Source organism: Stegodyphus dumicola, chromosome 1 (assembly GCF_044657685.1).
Source record: "Stegodyphus dumicola isolate Sdum_Otavi_A_Nest chromosome 1, ASM4465768v1".
Lineage (NCBI taxonomy): Eukaryota > Metazoa > Arthropoda > Arachnida > Araneae > Eresidae > Stegodyphus > Stegodyphus dumicola.
This window is the reverse complement of record NC_140768.1, coordinates 288,758,939-288,781,968: the sequence shown is the minus strand read 5'-3', so window position 1 is coordinate 288,781,968 and position 23,030 is coordinate 288,758,939. Positions and strand designations below refer to the sequence as shown.

The window sequence follows — 23,030 nt, the reverse complement described above, 5'->3', positions numbered from 1 at the left end:
ATTTTCATTTGCTATTTATTCAAGGTTTGCAATTTATCTCCACTTTTTTCCTTCCTTCTTTCCACCCTTTTTTGTGTAACATGGTTGTATGGTTAAATTTAACTTTCAATTAAATTTAGAATATACAGAGTATATAAGTGACAAGTAGCTAAGGCCCAGCACACCTGGTGGCTAACATGCATAGACAGGTATTCATCCATTGCCATCCTTTGTAGAGCATACAGAATGAAAATAACCTAGGATTTGAGCTCTGAACTCCATTTTCCACTTTTTGTACTCGCATCATTATAGGATCGCAACACCGATCACTGCTGGTGGCCCTGGAGTGTGCTTTGTGTACTTACAGTGTTCCGGATCTGCCACTGTGGCCCACTTTAGACTTTTGACTTGATATCATTGTCTTAGTACCTATTTGTTTCATTTTTAACTGAATAATTCACCTGAATATGTGATGCATGACTCCAGACAAGGGATGACTGATGTTCATCTGAACGAGTGTTCTGCACTAAATAATTTTTAATGCATTCTTAAAAGTATTAGAGAGATCGTCATCTAATAATCTGATGATCAGTGGCTTGGCATTTGTTTGATAATTAAAATTATTCGTAAGACTCATTAGTGGCCAAACGGCAAAATAGCTGAAAATTGCTAGATCGACCTTTGTTCAAATCCTCAAAGTTCCTGCATGGGAGTTTCCATGATTTTCCCATGCGTAATGTGGATACGACCTAGTTCCATTTAAAAAGCCTCTCAGAATGGCATTTCTTTCTTTAGGCAAACAGCCTTCGCATGCTTTGCCGCAACCAAAATAATCCAGTCCAAAGCAATGTTTAAGAGCTACAGAAAGAAACAGTTTCAATTAAAAATACCAGGGTGTTATTTGAAATAACATTAATATTATTTAAAAACTAATGAAAGTTTCCTCATTTATTTAGAATAAAAATATTTATTCATACATCATAACTATACTTTGTGCATATTAAAACTGATAAAATATTTTTATCTTAAAGATAAAAAAATTACAGACCATATGAATATTCGATGTGCATTTTTATTTCAGGTCTTGATGGTATTAAAATAAATCTGAAGCTACTGGAAATTGTTTTAAAATTAAATGTAGTAAAATTATTTTTTACAGGCACTGAATGAAACAAAAAATTTTCTTGCGATACAAATTGAAGACATGCAAGATAAATTGACTATGTTGGAATCAAAAAATGAGGATCTTGAGAAGTCAAATGAGAAATTTCTTTTAGAAAAAAATCAGTTACTTCAACAATTAGAAGATATAAAAGACAGTGAACATGGTGCTAAAAGTATTCTACATTCACTTCTGGAAGTGGTAAGCTATTTGTATAGTATTTTTAAAAAAAATTCAGACACTTGAAGTTAGAAATTATTTAATTCATTGAATGTTAGCTGTTTGAGCGTGGGTTAAATTTCATTGAAGAAAAATTTAATCTAGCGCAATGAACATACTCTGAACTAATTTTTTTACAGAAAACTGAATTTGGATAATCTGCAACTGCTTAAACCATCAATCCATCAATGCCTATTATGCTCAGTTTTGGATGTAAAGCAGAATTTTTATTTTCAGAAAATTCTGAATGTAAACTTTAGTGCCAGTTCTTACTTACATGTATTTACAAATAAGTGTTTTTTTTTAAAAAAAAAAAAAAAAAAAAAAAAAAAAAAAACGTATTGATAACATACTTTGGCTGAAAAAGCAAATTAATGTTATTATAGAACTTGCTGTTTTCTGTACTTGTCTCAGCATTTTTTTACAGTAATTTTGGATCCTGAATCTGTAAATGTTTTGCTTTTAACATGTTTAAAAAATTTATTTGGTCACAAATTTTGAAGCATTTGTTTCTACTTATATGCGTCTCATAGCTGGTTTGGTTTGGTTTATTAGATTACGGCAAAGCATTCGAGGGCTATCTGCCTTAAGGGAGGGATGCCTTCGTGGAGGACTTTTTAAGGAAAACTGGCTCATATACACATTACACATGGGGAAAACCACGAAAACACCCATGCAGCCAGCCCGTTCGCGGGATTCGAACCTCGGACCGAACTGCCAGTATTCAGCGACATTACCGCTAGGCCGCTGGTGGACCCCATAGCTGGTTTGTTTACATTTTGCACAACAAGCAAGTATAATTATGTTGGCAGTGAATGACAGAGCTGGATTAACCATTAAGCAAAATAAGCACGTGCTTAGGGCATTAAGTGTAGGGGGCACTGCGAAAAGGTTCTTGTAATTCATGGAAGGGGGCACCACAAAAAATTCACACTGCTGTTTTGTTTTTACGATAGAATGTATGGGGCAGCTAAACCAAGACTATAAGAAAAGAAATTAGGAGAAAGCAGGTAAATATGTTATGGTTATGAGGGGGCACCAAAATCTTTTTTTAAGTGCCTCTAAAAATCTTATTCTGGTCCTGATGAATGAGGATAAATTCTTGAAAACAATATTTATACAGATTTTTCTGGCATTTAAAATGGGAAACATGGTGAAGAAAATAGGCTAAATAATGTAGAACTTTTTGTTTAATAAATCCAAAATTTCAATTCTACTACATGCATATAAAATGTAATGGTAGAATTAACATTACAATTCAATTTAGGGAAAATATAACTGCTATAGTTTTTCTAAACAGTTTATTTTTTAGTCTGTTATTAAAGGTATAAAAATTACTTTGGATGTAATTTCATTCATTCAAAAAATCTTATTTTGTAGCTTTTATAAACTGTAATCAATAACACTGTTCTAAAAATTGCAAATTTCATTATTGGACTAAATCTATCTTTATAATCTATTCTTTATCTTTGGTTAAATCTGGTTGCAGCTGGCCTTCCTTTGTTTAAAATAATTGCAATAATTGTTTAATGATCTTTTTTTTTCGCCCGCATAGCTTCCTTAATTCTTCTATCATTGCATGTAGCAAAAATGACTTTCAGCAGATTTCACAGCTTCATATGTCTTAAATAATTTTTCATTTATATTGTATTCAACATAATCTTTTAATTTTTGTGGTGGTTGGTCTTTTATTTTTTACAGGTTTTTCATGAATATCATTTCCAGGTACTTCCAATTACTTGAAGGGCTCAGATAATGTTATTTCCTATGAACTGTTTTAGTTTTGTTTATCATTTGGATTTGACGATAAAATTTCTTCAGATTTTTCATTAGGATTCACTTTCCTTTCTCTTATCGTTATTTGCTATTCCTAAATTTTCATTTTCATCATTATCGTTAGTTTGTTTATTGTAAAAAATAACATTCGTCTAATATTTGATTTTTATTGAACTGTAATTCATTTCTCTTCATTTAATCCAAGTTTCTGCTTATTAAATTTTGTATCTCTAACTTCTTGATTTTCTTTTATTTCAGAAAAGTAAAGTTTTGTATTTTTAGTTCTATGTTTAGTTTTAGTTGTATCTATGTTTTATCATATTTTCCTTTTATGATTTTAGATCCATTTTTCTCATCTCATATAACCATAAGCTTCACATCCAAATCTTTTATACATCCTCCACATGAAGATCAGTCTGAAATTTTAGATACAGCTAAATGTACAAGTTAAACATACCAAATCTTAGGATTGTTCGAAGTAGTCCCCTGTAACATCAATACATTTTTAAGGCAAATTTTTGAAAGACTAACTGCTTCAAGCCATCTACTTGGAATTGGTGAAAAAGCCTCATCTCTGGAATGAAAGCACTGGCCATATAAATTTTGTTTTAAATAAAAGAAGGGCCAAAAATCACACATAGCAAGATCAAGAGGATAGGATGAATGTTCTCTCACGTTAATTTTTTATTCAAGAAATTCAACTGTCAATCATGCTGAATAAGATGATGCATTATCATGGTGAAGCATAAATTTCCTAATTTTGACTTCTAGAAGAATTTTTGTAAGACATTAGTTGACAATCAGTTACTTGTACAGTTTCTATATACCGGGTGGCCATAATTAAACTGAAAGTGCTCACAGTGTTCTGTAGCGCGATCTATTTGCGAGAATAACGCCACATTTTGTAGGAAGATTAAACAAGACGGGGGACAAAGGATTCCGCTAAAAAAACAAATTAGTTCCAAAAGTCACCGCTAGGGGAATATTTGGCGCTGTGTAGTAGAAAATAGTGTTAACAAATGCAAATTAATACGGAATAAAATTACCTTTTATTATGCACATTTTCTGATTTAGTTCAAGTGCAATATGGCAACACTTTTAAAAAAAGCGTAAAATCTACATAAACACCGATAAAGTCTCGTGATCTGCAATATCACGTACGCTGAGCAGAAGAAGAAGTTCTTTATTCAAATTTCATGTTACATCCATTCGCACAGTGCCACTTGCTTGGTTTTAAAAGGCAATGTGTTACGTTTCGAATCAATCGGATTGAAAGTTTATGTACTATGTCTTCTTCTTTAATCGAGTGTGTGTTACTGGTCAAATTCTTTTACCTCAACCAGTGCAATGCATCAGCTGCTCTTCGTGCTTTTAGAATGCACAAAAAAATGCATAAAGGTAACGGTCTTGTGTCAGTTAATGGGATAAAAGCAATGGTTGCGATGTTTGAGAAAACAGGTTCTCTGAAGGTTCAGTCAGGCAGAAGACGAAAACCTATACCACAGGATACACTTGAAGCAGTTGCCACGGCATTGTCGACAGAGGACCAGACAATATTGCTGCCACCTCTAGCGCTCGTGGAGTAGCTCGGAATATGGATATGCCTTACAGTACGGTATGAAAAATCTTACGAAAGATTATCAACTTCTATCTGTACAAAATCAGCCATGTACAGGAGTTACTGTACCCCGACCATGATAAACGATTGACTTTGCTCTCACCTTTCTTGCCAGAATGGAGAGAATGGAGGTGGATGATGCAGGCCATGGAAAATCTTATGGGGAGACGAGGCCCACTTTTACCTGAATAGAACTGTGAATACCCAGAACTGCCGAATTTGGGATGACAAATCACCACATGCAGTCACAGCAATTCCCTTACATTCACCAAAGGTAACTGTTTGGTGTGGGTTTACAGCGGAATTTATCGTAGGTCCATTCTTCTATGAGAACATTACCCCGACAGGACCGGAAACCTGTTCTGTTACCAGAGAGAAATATCGCCACATGTTGAACAGCTTTGTCATTCCGGCACTTAAGCAAAGACAGTGCCTGGGGGAAATCATTTTCATGCGAGATGGAGCCCATCGGCACGTTGCTGTACGGGTGCAACAGATGCTACGACAGAAATTCACAACAGAAAGAGTCATTAGCCGCTACTTTCCAACTGCATGGACACCTCGGTCGCCTGATCTTACGCCATGCGACTTCTGGCTATGGGGTTACCTTAAGTCCAAGGTCTATCAAGGAGTAGTCCAGGACCTGGCAACGTTGAAGGATAACATATCACGGACTGTACGGAGATTCCTGCAGACATGTTACTTTATGCTGTTGTGCATACTATGCACAAAATGCAATATGTGGTCCACAACAACGGCAGCCACATTGAACCTCATTTGAATGCAAAATAAAAGGTAAAAACTTTCTGCACATGTGCCGCATTGACACATGCGCATAGGCGTTTACGTGTGCGTAAGATCGTTACGACTGCGCATATGCATGTGCACAAGAGCAGAATACGTTTTCACGTGCGCGTTTTATGTATAACGGACGGTATAAGCTAAAATTATCTAATTATCTATTTCAGTTAATGTTGATAATTGCGTTGTTCCTTAATCTTCGAATTGGATCTGTCTTATTATTTTTTGCAGACTGTAAGAGCAATTTTATAAAAGTAAACTTGAACTTTCGATTATGTCAAATAGAATTTCCGATGCTGGAGCTCCCAAAGGATCTACAAAACGAAAGTATGTTTCGATGTCCATCGAACAAAAAGTGGAATTGCTGCAAAGACATGAAGAAGGTGACAGAGAGGTTAGTGAAAAGAAAAAAATTTCGATTGACAAGTTAGTCGGTATTCTCTGCACAGCAATTACGGGACTTGAACAGCGGAACTTTGTAACTGAACAAGAAATTATGTCTTTTTATAGAATTAAAGAGAAAGTATTATCACATAAAACAAAGCAACTTAAACAACTTACATTGAAAGAAATATTTAATAAAGTAAACAAATAAATATTAAGCTTTTTTTTTTTTTTTTTTTTTTTTTTTTTGTAAATTTTGATACCCTTTAGATCATAATTGTTCTTTATTTCATAAATTACGGTTTCATATTTTTAATTTTAGAATTTCTGCATGCCATCTTACGAGATTTAAACTGATGATCTATAATCCGGAATCGCCGAAGTCCTGACGAGTCCGGATTAACGACTTTTGACTGTAATTTGTTTTTTCATGGAATCCTTCATCCCCCGTTTTGTTTAATTTTCCTACAAAATGTAGTGTCATTCTCACAAATAGATCGCACTACAGAACACTGTGAGCATTGTCAGTTTAAATATGGCCACCCGGTATATAAAAACACGAAAACAAGTTAATTAGAAACCATTCAAAATAGCCAAAACATGTTCCAAACAAAAATTTTCTCAACTAATACTAGATCCAAGAAACTGCATTAATCTTTTACAACTAAATAAAATCAGTATTGCCAAATACTGGAAACTAAATTATTTTAGAAACAAATACCATCAGTTTTGCAATCGACCATAACGTGCAAACAACTCAAATTTTAGAAAGGAAAAACTGTTAACACAAATCAGGAAGGCAAAACCCATGAAATTCACTAATTTGTAACACCCTTTATCCAAAGTTTCGTGATTATCAGTATTCTATCTTAATAAATTTTCATACATAGTGCATTATCAAGGCCATAATTTTATCAATTCTTTTAGATTACTAATCATGAAACAATTTTATTTTATGTTTTTGTTCTGGATTGTATGATTTGAGATAAAAGTTTAGGTACTAGCATATTTTTCCATCAACTGTGAAAGCTAATGAAGATCTTGCCAATTATTACAGTGAGAGTTTGAAGGAACAGATGAGTTTTAAATAGATAATTACAGATCACTCTTTAGTTAGTTAGTCAATAGATATAAGTTACTCATATAGCATATAAAAATAACTTTAATAAATATAAGCTCAAAACCTTAAGATTATCTGACAAAAAATTAAAACTTGTGCCACAAATCCCTAATGTTAATTCATAAATAATAATAGTAATAAAAAAATCATCTTTGTGAACTCCTTGCACGTTGCATTGCCGCTTTTGTTTTCCAACAAAATTCCATGTCATATTAATTAATGCACAGTTTTTTAGACAACAATCAACATATTTTTTGATAAAAAGATTTTGTAACTTTGATGATAATATTCCTTTCCAAGGCTGGTCCTTAATTTTAATTGCTTTTCCAAAATACTAGGGGAAAAAAAAAAAAAAAAAAAAAGAGAAATAGCAGTTCATGGTTTTAATATTTTAAAAATATCAGCTGGAAGATGTTATTTTTTTACACATACATTCTTATTTATGTTATTTTTGTGTATGCATGCGCACTCATGTATGAGTGATTAAATTTTAAAAGAATTGATTATAGGAATTTTGAAATATGTATGTAATAAAAAGTTTTGGTACAGAAGAATGTTGTCTGTTTTTATTTTGTTAGTATACAAAGATGTCTGTTTAATTTTTTGTACTGTTGCGTGCGTACGGGTTTGTAATAAATTGAGTGCACAAGTCCGATGAAAAGTGATTAAAATTTATTCTTATCACAACAAATAAAACAAAATGTTGAAATTTCTTCAGAGATATTTGTACAATATCACAATAGTTATATTTTAAACTACTAAAACATTTTACAGGACACAATTCAAAACAGAGAAAGCTAATCCGATCTCACCGCGAATTTGCTACAATCAACAACAAGAAATAAGTAAACAACTGGATTGAGATGTTTTCCTCCAGCTTTTATAAGCTTTTTAATCCCGCGCGAGAATATTCTGTATTTTCTCGATTTTTCTGGATAACAAAAGAGTACAATTACGAGATAACTATTTATTAAAATGTTAAATGTGCATGCTCCTGTATTTTAATTTTTCCGGCGTAGCTTTCTCTTCAAATAAGTCTCGTGCTGCATTGCACGGGAATATAAAACAATTTTAATTACAAATTCTACTAAAAATAGCTAAATAAATACAAAAATTGTAACAATATATACTAAATGATGGTGTAATAGTTTATTACGTCCTGTGCAAAAGTAAACTGGCTTCTCTATAACTGGGGTTACATAAAACCAAATTTTTATGAGTGCTAAATTGCACTGTTTGGCAATTGTTCTTGTTAAACATTGTAGATGGAAAAACATTGTAAATACCAAAATTCTATATCCTCATAATAAAAACTGCTAATATCCGTGTTTCTTTTATTTATTGACAGACAGAAAGCATAGCTTTGGAGCGTGATATTCTGTTGAGCAAGGTTTGTAAATTAAGATGGCTAATTGCATACATTATCTTTGTTAAAATCCAATGTATATCATTCTTCCCATTTTTATTTGTAACAGGTTACTTTTGAAGATTTTCGTCAAAAACAAGTCCAAAGTACTTTAGTCAATTACAGTCTGAATATTGGAAGACTTCAAGAACACATTTCAGTAAGTCTTCTTAGCATTATATAATTATGATACATTAGTGCCAAAGTAATAGGCAGATAGCCTTTGTACATTTTACCTTATTTAAATAATCTTTGTTTATCGTTGAAACTTTTAAATATTTTCAAAAGAAAGATAATACTAAGTAACATTAAGTCTATGAAATAGATAAAATGAAATATCTTGTTAATAACTGCATTGTATGATTTAATGTGTATGTAAGATAAAAAATACGTATATCAAAATTAGAAATAGCCACATAATTCTTCATTTTATTTGTATATCTCCCTTTTCTCTTCTAAAAGTATCAATTATTTATAATAATTTTTTCTGGACTGTGCTTTTTCGAAAGTAGTCTGCTTCATGCTTTCTTATGTAATATTGCAATACAGACGGCTCTTGCCTGATCACACTGAATGTGCACTTACTTTTCCATTTTGCCAACATGCATTGCTCACTTCTGTGCTTTGTTAATTATCTTAAGATGTAAATTTGTAGGAATGTTATGAAGATTGGGGGCATATTACATCCATGATAATATGCGAACTTGCAAGTTGTAGTAAATTATACACTGCATTCAGTTAGAATGAGTGTATGTGTGTGTCTAAACAAAGTCTGTAATCTGGACATCCATTATCTGGAATGATCTATAATCCTGACCTCAAAGCCACAAACTTTTTTTTTTTTTTGTAAATTTTGATACCTTTTAGATCATAATTTCTCTTCATGCACGTAATGCGTTTACGCATGCGTGTTTAGCACAAAAAAACGAAGCGAACAACTTACATTGAAAGAAATGTTTAATAAAGTAAACAAATAAATATTACGCTTTTTTTTTGGTAAATTTTGATACCCTTTAGGTCATAATTGCTCTTTATTTCATAAATTACAGTTTAATATTTTTAATTGATCTATAATCCGGAATTGCCGAAGTCCCGACAAGTCTGGATTACGGACTTTGTACTATATGTAATTTATTATTAGGGAAAGTTTTTCATATATTATCTCCAAGGAACAGAAATTCAATGAAAGCCATGAATTATTATAAGAAAAAAAAAGTTTACTCAGTAATTTAATTAGAATTTTAAATCAGTATAATCTGGTTCTCTATTGCAGTAAAAACATTTAAAATCTGTAAAGAAAAATCTTGAGTTGCACAAATTACCAATTTCAAAAGTAAAAATTTTAAGTACTGAAGCAGTTAATGCTACTGATGGCAGATTAATTCACTTGTTAAGGGGAACAAACCAATCTACCATCAATAAAAAAAATTAAGTGATAGTGCTTCGTCTTTTTTCAAGCAAGGACTAAATTATGTTTATTACTTAGCAGCTTATTAGTTTACTCATAATTACTGTCTAAAATATTGCATACTCTATAATTTCCTCATTTAAAGCTTTCATGTTATTTAATCAGTGCAATTACCTAATTAGCTGCAATTAGTGTAAAATTAACCTTGTTTTTGGTGCAGATTTTAGACCAAACATATCAGGCAAGAGCTGTCTGCATTGCAATATTACATAAGAAAGCATGAAGCAGATTAGTTTAAGACCAAACACAAGGTTGTTGCTTTGCTAATTTTATGTTTCATTTTCGCATGTTTCTCTCCTTTTCTGTCTTAGTATAAAACAGTCAAAAAAGGCAAAGTAAATTTATTATTTTTATTATATTCATACAATTTCAGTTTCACTTAAAACCAAAAAGTTATATAAATAAATGGACACCAGCTGCCCATTTGTGAATGCTGTTGTTATTCGCATTGCATTAGAACTATCTGTGGATTTAGGAGATGGAAACAATAATAAACACCTTTTAGTGTAATTTATAACTAATGGAATAAGCAAATTATCTGAATCTGAAAGCGAGTAAATCCATAGTGTACAGTGGAAAAATAAAGTCTTGAAATATTGTAGATTTTGGAACTTTTAAGAATGTTTTATAAATGAAAGAATTTTGGCCAATATAAGTCGCTGAGATAATTGTAGATGTAAGTATGCCATAACGATTATAAGTAGTGTTGGACCTCATGTATAATAGTTCTAAATATATATTTTGCACTAAAGTGCATAGACATGAAATAACAACAGCTCATAGGAAGTTCATCACTTTGGATTTCTGAAGACACAATATATCTCGGATGTAGTTTAAGCCGTGATTCCTAGAAATAAATGTCAAACTTTCAACAAGCATCTCTTGCAGTACTAGCATTTCGTAGAATCCATATAGTATCATGTAATCATTGTGATCTAACTCAAAGGATAAAAAAATAATATTGAATAGGTTCAGTAATGCATTCATTTTTAAAATTTATTCTATATTATTATTTCCTCTGTGCAAGAATTTATGTATTAAAATGACCTCATTGTCAATCTTAATAATTTTAACACTAATGAAAATAATATAACAAGATTTGAATAAGAGAACATTTATTGTGTGAGAAATGAAGGTTGCTTTAATGTGGGGCCTAATCGTTGTGACATGAAGTAGGGTTTTATCAGCGAGTTAGCATGTCTAAACAGTCTCAAATACTTTTTTATATATAAATTTCTGTTATATTGATTTAATAATTATAATTATGATGAGATTTTAAATTTTAATGGTATTTTAAATTCTTTTGATATATCAAGCGCTTAAAATTTCTACATTGCCATACTTGTACCTTGATTGCTTTGTGCACTATCGCTGATTCACAGCAGCTTTACTTGTCAGAAGCATGTGCATCAAATGCTGGAAGCTTTTTTTCCATAAATTGTAATGATTTTAATATAGATGTTGTTGCAGTAACTTTTAAGTAACTATTATTTATGTGATTTTATTGTTTATTAAAAGACTAGTGTTGCATTTTAAGATGTTTATACATTCACTAATTTATTTACTTTTGGTTCTATATGCTATTTTACTATTTGTATTGTAACATAATTTTTATCTAATTTTACTATCAAGACAGTGAACTCTTTTGTTACATTATGATGAATTAAGTTGTAATCTGTTTACAAATACAAAAAATATAGAATCATGCAACTAAAAATGAAAATAAGCAAAACAACAAGTTCATACAAAAATTGGGTACTGAACTGGTTTTTAGGATAACTAAGACAAGAAAATGCTAGAATTAAAAAAATGGCCTGACAGAGTATATCACTCAGTTTTGCTGGGGCAGTCAACTTGTTAATTGTTTGCACATACATTTTAATGATTATCTTTCTAATTGCTATCTCCCTTTTTCCAGCTGTGACAAAATTACTACTTCTTAATTTGCATTAATCATTCTTTTTCTTTTCTATAGAATCTAAGTAAAGAGAAATTGGAAGAACTGTTCAATCTTAAAATTAGGTTAGTAATTTGAAAGAAATATAAAATGCTGATGAATAAATAGCTTTATGCAGAAAGAATTTATCTATCATTTTTTATTTCACTTTTAGCCAAGCCCAGTATGATGAAACTTTAAAGCAAGTTTATGGGAAACAGTTTGATACTTTGAGAGAGAAAATAATTAATCAAAATAATACCATAAGTGTGCTACAGAATGAAAAGAGGCAAGTTTTTTAATAAATTGTGATCACAATTTATATTACATGTATATTATTAAGTATTTACATGAGAATTATGTAATACTTGTCGTACTTTTGTTTTTCAGCAAGTTAGAACTTCAGCTTGAAAGTGTATGGCAAGCCACTTGTGGCAGCAATTTAAAACCACTGCAGCAAGTAAATAACCATTTTCCAATTACAAAATATTAACAGATTCAAGATTCTATACCTAAAAGACAGAAATTAAGCTTCTGCAAATGCACACTTTTGTTCCTATTTGTAATTTTTATCTATATATTTTTTGGAATATTTTTATACATTTAACATTATTCTTGTAAATTCTATTAAAAATTATAATGTATATATAAATTCCATTATAAAATGTTCAGTTATTTGTATGCAACTTAAAACTGAATCAAAATGTATGATAATGTAAAAATTATATTTTTATTGTAAAAATAGTTTGAAAATTTATTAATAAAATAGTATAACAGTATTTGAAAATCTGAAAAATTAATTCCCCTCCCAAAAGTCCTTTCTTTTTTTTTAAGTTTAATAAGTTTATAAAAAGCTGTTTGTAATCTAATTAATTTAAAATTATATCAAGGGTATCTCAAACTACCTTCAAACTGCAGTTACTTATATAATACACACTGCTAAAAAAACTATATATATACTTTTTCAGAGATGATAACTGTGAAATTTTAAAAATTGGATTGATTGATGATAGCAGTGTGTAAAGTATTTTTGTCCCAGCAGAAGTTGTTTCATCTGTGATTCTAAAATAAACACGACATAAAGCCAAATCAAAATTGCTGGTACTTCTGTTATTTGAAGAGCATTTTAAAATGATATTTCAAATATGAGTACACAGTGTTAATGGAGGTGTTAAGTTTATAACACTACTTGCAGTGCAACTGAAAACTGCATATTTTTGTAATAAGTTTGAGATGAGTACCAGAGAAGATCAGCAGACTTTGCACAGCAATTTGTCATGCTTAGTCAGCTATGGTGTTGGTAAAATTTCCATGCCACACGAAACTGCCACGATATGCACAAAACAAAAGTTAGCAATACAAATCATCCTGTATCATACCTGTATGAGAAATTGCAAGGGTATACTGAATACAGCAAAAAGCAACATTATGTTCATCATGCAGAGCAGCTTTTGTAATTGCAGAGGTTAAAATTAAATTGGGTTCATCTCATCATATATGAATAAATTCAGTATTTTCATGCATTGCAAAGTTTTCATTTGATAAAATAGGTATACAATTTTTTGGTCAACTTTGTATTTATCCTAAATACAGGGAAAGATATATTTAAAGCTTAAATTTTTTTGTAATGTTCTGCCAAATTTATCCATATTTGTTATCAATATGCAGTACCCACCATTTATTAAAATCACTTCCATTCAAAAGTTGAGTTTATCTGTGTATTGTAAATTGCAATATTAGTTTTATATTATCTAATAAAATAGGAACTAATAACAAATTCAAAAATAGTTATTAAAATTAATGCTATAATTAAACTGTTTATGCAAATCTGAAATTTATTTTTTGATTTTAATAAAAGTTTTACACATTATATATTATACATACTTGATGAAAGTTTCCTTTTAAAAAATTGTTCTTTCTATCTGTGTTTGTTTTGTATAGTTCATCAATACAGTGCAATCAACTGTCCAGCTCCTGAAAACACAACTCAGCAACTGTATTCTCAATTTCATAAACCTGCTGGTCGGTTTTTTTTTTTTTTTTTTTTTTTTTTTTTTATCAGCACCTTTCAGCTTAAGAGTTCAAGTGCTGGTTAGGTTCTTAGAACTTGCAATATTTTTCTAGATTCAATTGACGTTGGCAAGTTATCACTTTTGCTACCCATTTCTGCAGTCCTTTTTAACATTTCTTAAATAATCAGTTTTTACACATTTTCTCAACATTGTCAATTTACAAATTCTAACTATGAATGTTCATAACTTCCTTCACCTGATATTTAAAATATTGGCTACCCTTTTAATCTCGTTTGTAAAAGTCACATTTTTTAAAACAGTTTTTAAGAGATTGACCTCCTGTCAACTATAATACACATCACCTCTAGCAGAAATATTAACTTATCCCCTCCAAAGTGCTTGCATTTTTACAATATTCAGTTCTGTTTATCATTATCTAAACATCTTTTCTGTAAGTTGAAAAATATCTTGATCTGATTGCTGAAATCTTAAAAGTTGTGTTTTCAGGAAAAGTCACTGTTTTCCTAAAAGAGATCAGATGTAAGTATGTTGCACAGCTGCCTAATTAGTAAAGCCATTTTTTCAGTTCAATATCCCAATTCAGAAGAAAATTTAGTAAAAATACTACTACACCGTTATCCTCAAGTTGCTATGTTAGAGGTAAATTTTTGGCTCCTTTCAATATATTGAGGTATGATTGAGGTTTTGATATATATTCTACAAAACACTCCTGTTTCATCTGTATTATAAATCTGTTGTGCTTGTATTCATTTAGTGGCTCAGGTAAAGCATCTGTGACAGTTATCAATTACCTGTGACATGACAATTTGCCACTTCCTTTTCACCATACAGTTTCTGATGCATAATGTTATTTCTTTCCAACTTATGAGCCATCTGCCAGTTGATACAAAATTCTATCTTACAATTAGTGAATCCCTCAGCTTTTATCGTGAAAACAGCTTTAGAAATAGGAACATTTTTTAGTTTTGTAACTTGAAACCAGTTATAGGGCAGCAGTTTCAGTGTTGCTCAATTATCCTTGTTTGTGCTTTCTTGAGATATTTCTGTTTTTTATTGTTTCTTCAGCAATTACAATTATTTAAGTAAACTGCAATGCTTGAGTTGAAATGCAGTTTCTCTACTTCTTTTATGATTATAGGTATGACCAAAGCTTTATTTACTTTTTCATTAGCTTGCAGTTACCACTCCCTTTCCATTCAAAGACTTGATATAAAAAAGGTTCATCAGATGCTAGGAAGGATTTCATGAATTTTTTTTTAGAACTCTCTGTAAATATGTGTCTAACCCAAAGGGAAAATTCTGAATGCACTTCCACTTCCTATCAGCTGTTATTTGTTAAAGAATCTTCACTCATTTACAATGCCTCTACCCAATCAGGATTCTTAACCCAGGCAATGAATGTACTCAGCCCTTTATTTACTTTTTAAGCTTATGGATATAAAAAATCACTTTTATTCAAGCTTCAACATTTGCTATAATTTTTTTAACACACATTAAAAAAAAAAAAAAAAAAAAAAAAAAAAAAAAAAAAAAAAAAAAACCCTCCAATTAGATGTAATGCATTTCAAGTTTTGGAAAGGAAGAAGATATGTCAATGGTAAAAGGGGCAAAAAAGGTTAGGAACTGCTGCTCTAGAAGATATACGTTAATCTTATATTTAGTGTGAATAAATTTCTTGGAAATACTGCGTAAGTCATCCTTACTTAAGAAGACAGCAGAACCAAAAGAGATGATCCATCATTTAGGGCAGGAAAAGACAGGGTAAGCAATTTTGAATATTTTCATCTGAAACTGAATAACGATCTAAATAGCCTCAGTTCCCAAACTGAAATTTTGTACTTCATAAATAACAAGTGCTGGTTAGGTTCATCAGATGCTAGAAAGGATTTCATGAATTTTTTTTTTTTTTTTTTTTTTTTTTTTTTTTTTTTTTTTTTTTAAGAACTCTGTAAATATGTGTCTAACCCAAAGGGAAAATTTTGAATGCAGAAGTTGCACTTCCACTTTCTATCAGCTGGTATTTGTGAAAGAATCCTCACTCATTCACATTGCCTCTACCCAATCAGGATTCTTAACCCAGGCAGTGGAAAATTTGCTTAAACTCTGTTGATTGTAAAGGTGATCAAACATAGGTCCATCTTTAGGATCTCTTTCTAATATCTCTCACTCCCAAATGAGCTGTGAAAGTTAGAATAAGCAGCAGATGTTGTATGTTAAATAAGTACAAAATATGGAATCAAACTTAATTTTAATAAACACCTTTTACAACAGCTACATATACAGTAATGCTGGTATACAACTGCAAAACATGGTCTTAATACCATCAATAAAAGCAACAAATGAAATGATTTTATTTTGCTTTACAACATACAAGTTCAATAAACAAGACCTAATGAACATAACATGCCAAATGTATGGAACATGAATGACATACTTAAAGATTTACACAAGTGTAATTAGGATGAGTGATTATGTCCATGTGATGTCATTCAATATACTAGGTGCCATTCATAAATATAAAAAAGTAAATTCAGTTCTGAAATGAATTTTTATACTTTTGAAGAACCGAGATCATATCCAAGAACTCGCGACAAAATTTATGGAACAATTGTCCATTTTACAAACTCTGCTTTGCTGTTTTAAAAATGTAGCTATAAACATTTTGTTCCAATCAGGCATCTTTTCATTGTGAAACAATTCCTACACTGCACACCCTTAAAACTTCTATCCCTGTGTGATATCCTGGGTCGAAAGATGGGGGAGACCACCGTTAAAGGTGAATCATTTTCGATTGGCTGCTTTCATCTGCAAAAGGATTATGGTAGATGACGAACTAAATAAAGTTATTTCCACTGGCCCCCTTATAATTTGTGGCTAGCAAAAGGGAAAACATTAAATAAAAGGAAGGAAAAAAAAAAAAAAAAACACTCATTCAAAATCACCACACATACATTAACTTCTGCCAAATTTATGAAGTACTTACCTTCCTGTTTTGAAATATTTTAGCTAAATTTTAAAACCCATTTTCACATAGCTCATTAACATAGAAAAGGAATAGTTCTGCATTATTTTATTAATTTGAGATAACTAATAGCCTTTCATTACCATTAAGAACAATCAAACATCAAACAGAAGCACTAAAGGAATATGTAAATAATTAATAGTTTGCATATACAAAAATGAGGGATATACATTTAAAAATTAATATATTTTAAGTATTCTTTAAATTAAGGTTTCACACATATAAATGCAGAACTGACCCCTTCTACCTTAGCCATTGTACCCTTTCATGCAATGTGGGACAAATAATTTAAGTTGTAGGTACCATTTTATATTCTATACCTGGTTAAGAAGCTGTAGGATTTTTCATAGATGCAATGTATAGGAGGCCAGGGATTTTTACATTTATAAAAATTTAACCCAATTTAACTCATCGGTGCCTCGAAATCGGACTACGACTTCTTGTTGAGCTCCTTCTTGATTCCTGCAAATAAAAGACAATATATGTAAATAAAATCGTAATACAGATCCTGCAAACACATAATGCTAATTAATATTCTTTCTCCTTTTACTGCATCACATTTATGAAATAAACTGAGAATTCAAACAAAAACAGTTAAAAAAAGTGATATACCTTTTAATGAAATTTCAATACAAACATAATGAAATTTATGGAACCTCAGATCATGGAACGGTCTTCATGAATAAATTAATGATTTAATGAATTAATGAAATTTCAATACAAACATAATGAAATTTATGGAACCTCAGATCATGGAACGGTTTTCATGAATAAATTAATGATTTAATTAATTAAAAAATCTTGGATAACAAGCAGTATCTTGAGCTATAAATGCTCTGATCAATAAATGATTTTTAAATTTGATGTAATCTCTGACACAAAATTAACACTGACTTTTGGAAGCATTTTAATATTTTTTGTTGCTTAATTAAATTTAAATATTGAAGAATTTCTTGTTACTGAAGCTATTGCATCCCTAGGTAAAATGATGGGTTGAAAATTAACAATGAAGTCATTGAAAATACCTTGTCTCATTTAAAAGCAAACAAACAGAAATTTTGAGTGAAACGGATGAGCAGTGAATCTCAATGAAAGTCAAGCTGTGCCAAGAGACAGAAAAGAATGCCACAAAAACAGTTACTTTTTTTAAAGGAAGAGAACTGCTTATCCAAACAATAACATTGCACTTCCTCATCACTTTCTACTTTTACTACCCATTCTCCTTCCACACGTAGTAAAATTAAATTTTCATCTATTTTATCTCTTTAATATTGTGTTTACCTCTTTTTCGTCTTAGATTTAATGGAATTCCATACGTGTTATGAATTTGTGCTTGAAGCAATAATGTGAAGTTTAAAAGGTAATATAACCTGGGGTCCAGGAAAGCATTGACCCATTTTATATCAACTCCTATCCCAAGAAAATAAATTCTGTTTACGAACATTTTGAATCATGAATGGCAAAGAATGAATTACATTTGTGAACCAAGGTTTCATTATATGTATAAATACTGCTTAATTATGCAATACATTATGAATGTTTCAGTGATTAGCAAAGACATTAGAGATCAAAAGCAATTTTAGGCATTACAAGTTACCACTGCCTCTTACAAGATATCCAAATATTCAGGCATAAAAACTAATATATTTTCTAATGTTACTTAACTATTCAGATAATTGAAAAACTGTGTTTTAAAGGCTAAGATGACAAAAAATTTTTTATTTGACATTATTAATATAACTGAATCCTCACTTCCCTAGTACACACTTTCACATAAAAATTTTCCCTCACACCCTTTAATAGGTCACAAAAATATGTGTATCCTTCATATGGTATTTTATTTTTTTGTGAATAAAATTTTGTTAAGACTTAAAAAAGCAGAATTACAGGAAAATGTATATTATCCTTTCCCAGTGTAATTACATACACATATATATATAGCCACAATTCCACAAAAAATCAACTGGGAGACATGAAATTTGTACCACAAAGGCAAAATGTGGTACTTAAAGGATAAGGGAAGTACAGTAGGAAAAAAAAAAAATTTATGCATACAGTATTTGAAACAAATAAAAATAAGTCTAACATAATAGCGTTGGTACAAATAATTTCCAGGTCAAGAGGAAGGGATATGACCTCCCTTAATTGCAGTGGTTGCTTTATACTGTCTGTTAACACTCAATACCAGATTATCTAACAGTTCTTTGGGCAATAATTCCTATTGAAGCAGGTTTCCTCCTTCCTTTAATAGGAATTTCTTATTCACCCTCAAAGGAGCTTCAACTAACTTTTGTTCTTTGAAGGGTAAGATCGTACTGCCAGGCATCTCCTATATACATTACGAATGTTCAATGTGATTTAAATCAGGATAACATGCTGGTCGATGCATTCTGGATATTTTCACTTTTCAGAAGCTCCTCTACATCACGAGTCCTGTGTGGCCATGTACTGTCATCCATAAAAACAAAGTCGGGACCAATGGCATCCCGAAAAGACGTGGGAAGATAACTTCATCACAGAAATGATCTCCTGTAAGTGAACCTCTGTCAAAAATGTGGATCTCTGTTCGTCCACTCATCATAATGTTTCCCATACAAGCATACCCCAGGACTGCAATGGTCTCTTTGTTTTCCTGATGTTAGTGGGATGAAAGTATGTCCCTACCTCACCATATTGACTGGCACCAGGAACCATTTTATCAGACTGAAACTACTCATCATTAAAGAGGACGTGTCTCCTTTGATGAGGTGTCTAGTTTTCGTGTTCTGTACACTACTGTAAATGGGCTGCTGTCAATGGTATGCAACATTCAGGGTGGTGGGCAAACGAGACACCTTTATGAAGTCTGGCTGCATTAAACCTGTCGTCTGATTATCATGCGCACTGCTGAGCAATGTTGCCCGCTATCTGGTTTCAAACACTTTTTGCATGCAGTGTTATATATTGGTCATCAATTACTGCTACTTTTCTTGTTTTTCCTATACACTTCCTCGAAGCAGTAACACATCCCTCTTAGTGACCAAGACATTAAGAGACTTACCATTACATTAAAATCAATCAGTTTTGATAAAATTGGATGTAATGATTCTGTAATTACATTGTAAAGTATAAATGAATATATATATATATATATTTTTACAATATTTCAAAGTATGTGAAATAATAAATTTTTAAAACATTTCATTCTGAACAGAACAAAATGCTATACTTTTCCCAGAACAATGAATGCAATACGCGATGATACATGGGTTATTCAGGATATAGCAAGCAGCAAAAGAGAATGCGTAGTTAGTTGTAGCACTATTTATAAGCTTGACTCCATTGTTTTAATCCTGAATGATGACTGGGTAAGAGTTTTCGCAATGTGGAATACTGCAAGATGCGAAAAAGTTTAGACTGAAATTAGGAAGAAACGTCTATATACAAATTTAGTAAATTTATTAATGACTCTTTTATATTTTACACATACACACATATATATAAGAATACATAAAATACAATTCTAGCTTTAACTGTAATATATCTCCTTTTTAGTTTATTTTTTGTTTCTATTCTAAAAACAGAAAAATGCTTTTGATAAATCTATTTGAACTGCATCATTTCAAAATTGATTTCAGTCATATAATTTTTATATGATACATAAAGGATGTATTTACGTACTGTAAAGAGTCAGCTCATAATAAAATTTGCAAATTAAAGTCTTAATTAACCAAAAGAAATAAACTGGAACAATAACCACTATTCTTAATCTAGCATTTCTTTCAATCTATGCTCATTCTTTCTCACTTCTGCTTTGCTTGCTCTTCTCTCATCTGCTTTGTTAACATGTTGTCTGTACATTCCATTTCACATCAGAACTTAAATACTATAAAAATATGAAATATTTGCTAAAAAACTGTTGAACTTCTCAGTGTGCTTCAATATGTAAATTATATGAAGATCCACAGTTGGGTACTTATTGGAAGGAGAACAAGACAACAGTATTCATCTACTTCAGCTTTTTTGTTATTACAATTATCCTGCATCGCACTGACACAATTATCAAAAATTTTATTACATATGTGTATGAAAAGTACGCTTAAAATTATTGAAAAAGGACTGCTCCCAATTTAGAAAATCTTATTTAATTTTGTATAATGCCCATCCATATTATTATTAAAAAAAAAAAACCTACCTCACGACTTCTGTGACCAGACCGTGCTCTCTTGCTTTTGCGCTCAGACTCTTCCTGTTCTCTTGCTTGTTGATTTCTCTTTTCACGCTCAATTCTTCTTAGGCGTTTTGCTTCTTCTCTTTCATTAACCTAAATTACAAAAGGTGAAAAAGAATAAGCAAACCTGATAAAAAATAACATTTTCTTATAAAAATTTCAAAAACATTAGATTTTCAATTGATACAGAGTATAATGATGAAAAGTAACTATAAGGATATGCTGACACACAATTAACACTCTGAGATTTCTGAAAACATGAATATTTTAATATTTATCATCATGTTTTTATACCCATTTCTTTAAATGGAAATTAAGCACTTCACTTTTATAGCCCACCAAAGAAAAGAAATTAAAGACAGATCAACAAATAGAACTGAATAAATTAAAACAAATATTTGTGCAACTGTATTCACTTTTGTGATGCTATTCTACAAGTAAAACAGGGATATTATTATTTAAAATAATGTAATAATTTACATAAAACAAGTTTATTTAAAAAAGAAGCTTGAATAAAACCAATTCCCTAAAAATTTTCATAGTTAACATTCAAAAATAAAATTTCTCGAAACACTCATAACAGTCACACATATTTAAAGACAACCACAAGCAACCATGTGGTAAAACAGCTAAACAAAGTTAGTTCAACTCTAGAATCGAATCCCAACAAATAGGCTGGTTGCATGAGAGTTTGTTATTTTCCAAAGGTGAAGCACAAATCAAAAACAATTTTTCTTAAAAAGGCACTCTATTATAAAGAAATCTAGCCCTTGAGTACTTTGCATTATTGTAAAAAATCCAATCTATATTTAAAAACTTGCATGGCTACTGTTAAAAAAAATTGGTATTTTCTAATTACCTGCAGCCCCGTCCCTCAGTTTCTATATTAAAATACTTTTTATAAAGCCATTAGTTGATGTAGTAGTGCTGGTTCCCCCTCCCTAGCAGTTGAAGTAAAAAACTTATACCTTTCTGCCATTTTAACATTTTTTAGTAAGAATAACCATGAAAAAATGTTTTACTTGTTTAACTATATAAAGCAATAAATCAAATGATATGTTTAATGAATGTCCATAATTCATTGAAAGGATTGTAAGCTTTCTCATATGCCATCGATATCTAAATATTTTTTCATCTTTGAATTTTCAAATTTAATTAAAATTTTTTATTGTTCTAATGAACAATATAGAAGAAAGTATTAATGCTATTTCATTAATAATTTCAATATTGAGAATAGCATCACAAAAATTTTATGAAACAATATCATATGTTAAATATGAAAAATGAATCTTTTCGAAATTGTGAATTTTCAATATCCAATAGAGAGAAATTCTTTTCTATAGATATATGTCTATGTGACAAGATAACCATTTTTGCAATTTCTCGTACTTTTAAACATTAAAAACCACAAAACAATAAAGAAAGAAACAAGAAAATAAACAGAAATGCATTAAGATAATCATTTAAGTATCAAAATTAGTACAAGTACTTTTTTTTTAATAAGATGGGCTCTTACTTAAATAACTACCTTTTAGTTAATGAACTATGCTAAAGCAGCAAACCTACTTAGAGCTCTTTCCAAATTATGAACCGGCAATCCTAACCATGGTCTGCCTATCAGGAGAACAGCATTGAATAATGTTGCTATTTGACATAATCCATTAATATAAGGGCTCTTGGTATCAATTAAATAACAGTCTTAAGAATAAGGAAGTATTGTAGGGAATTTAGGGATAACTTTTGTTTTTACTTCTTTTTCCAAAAATTCTCCAAACAATATATGCAACTCATCATAATCTCACATAAAAACAAGTCTATTCTGCATTAACACATTTTTCATTTTGTAATGGGTATCTTACACAATTTTAATGCCTTTGCAAACTATTGCAAAATTTGT

General features: G+C 30.7%; 2 protein-coding genes across 6 annotated transcripts in view; one reads left to right on the top strand and one right to left on the bottom strand.

Annotated features, from left to right (window-relative positions):
- LOC118184612 (uncharacterized) overlaps nt 1-12,647 on the top strand; it is a 59,620-nt gene extending 46,973 nt beyond the window's left edge. For 2 of the 3 annotated variants that reach the window (XM_035354320.2, XM_035354318.2), the window contains 6 exons: nt 1,139-1,342; nt 8,408-8,449; nt 8,535-8,624; nt 11,908-11,954; nt 12,044-12,157; nt 12,259-12,647. In XM_035354320.2, the coding sequence (XP_035210211.1) occupies nt 1,139-1,342; nt 8,408-8,449; nt 8,535-8,624; nt 11,908-11,954; nt 12,044-12,157; nt 12,259-12,361 (600 nt within the window). In that variant the 3' untranslated portion in view covers nt 12,362-12,647. The remainder of the gene's footprint in view (nt 1-1,138; nt 1,343-8,407; nt 8,450-8,534; nt 8,625-11,907; nt 11,955-12,043; nt 12,158-12,258) is intronic. The other variant, XM_035354319.2, reaches the window with a different exon arrangement.
- A 3,485-nt stretch (nt 12,648-16,132) lies between these two features.
- Acn (apoptotic chromatin condensation inducer acinus) overlaps nt 16,133-23,030 on the bottom strand; it is a 108,041-nt gene continuing 101,143 nt past the window's right edge. Inside the window, exons 16-18 of one of the 3 annotated variants that reach the window (XR_004757459.2) lie at nt 21,098-21,226; nt 17,244-17,385; nt 16,133-16,775 (exon numbers count right to left, since the gene is read on the bottom strand). Coding sequence is in view for 1 of the 3 variants with exons in the window: in XM_035354321.2 (XP_035210212.1) it covers nt 17,332-17,385; nt 21,098-21,226 (183 nt within the window). In the remaining 2 variants the exon portion in view is untranslated. Of the gene's footprint in view, nt 17,386-21,097; nt 21,227-23,030 lie in introns of all 3 variants that reach the window. The other 2 variants (XR_004757460.2, XM_035354321.2) reach the window with 2 other exon arrangements.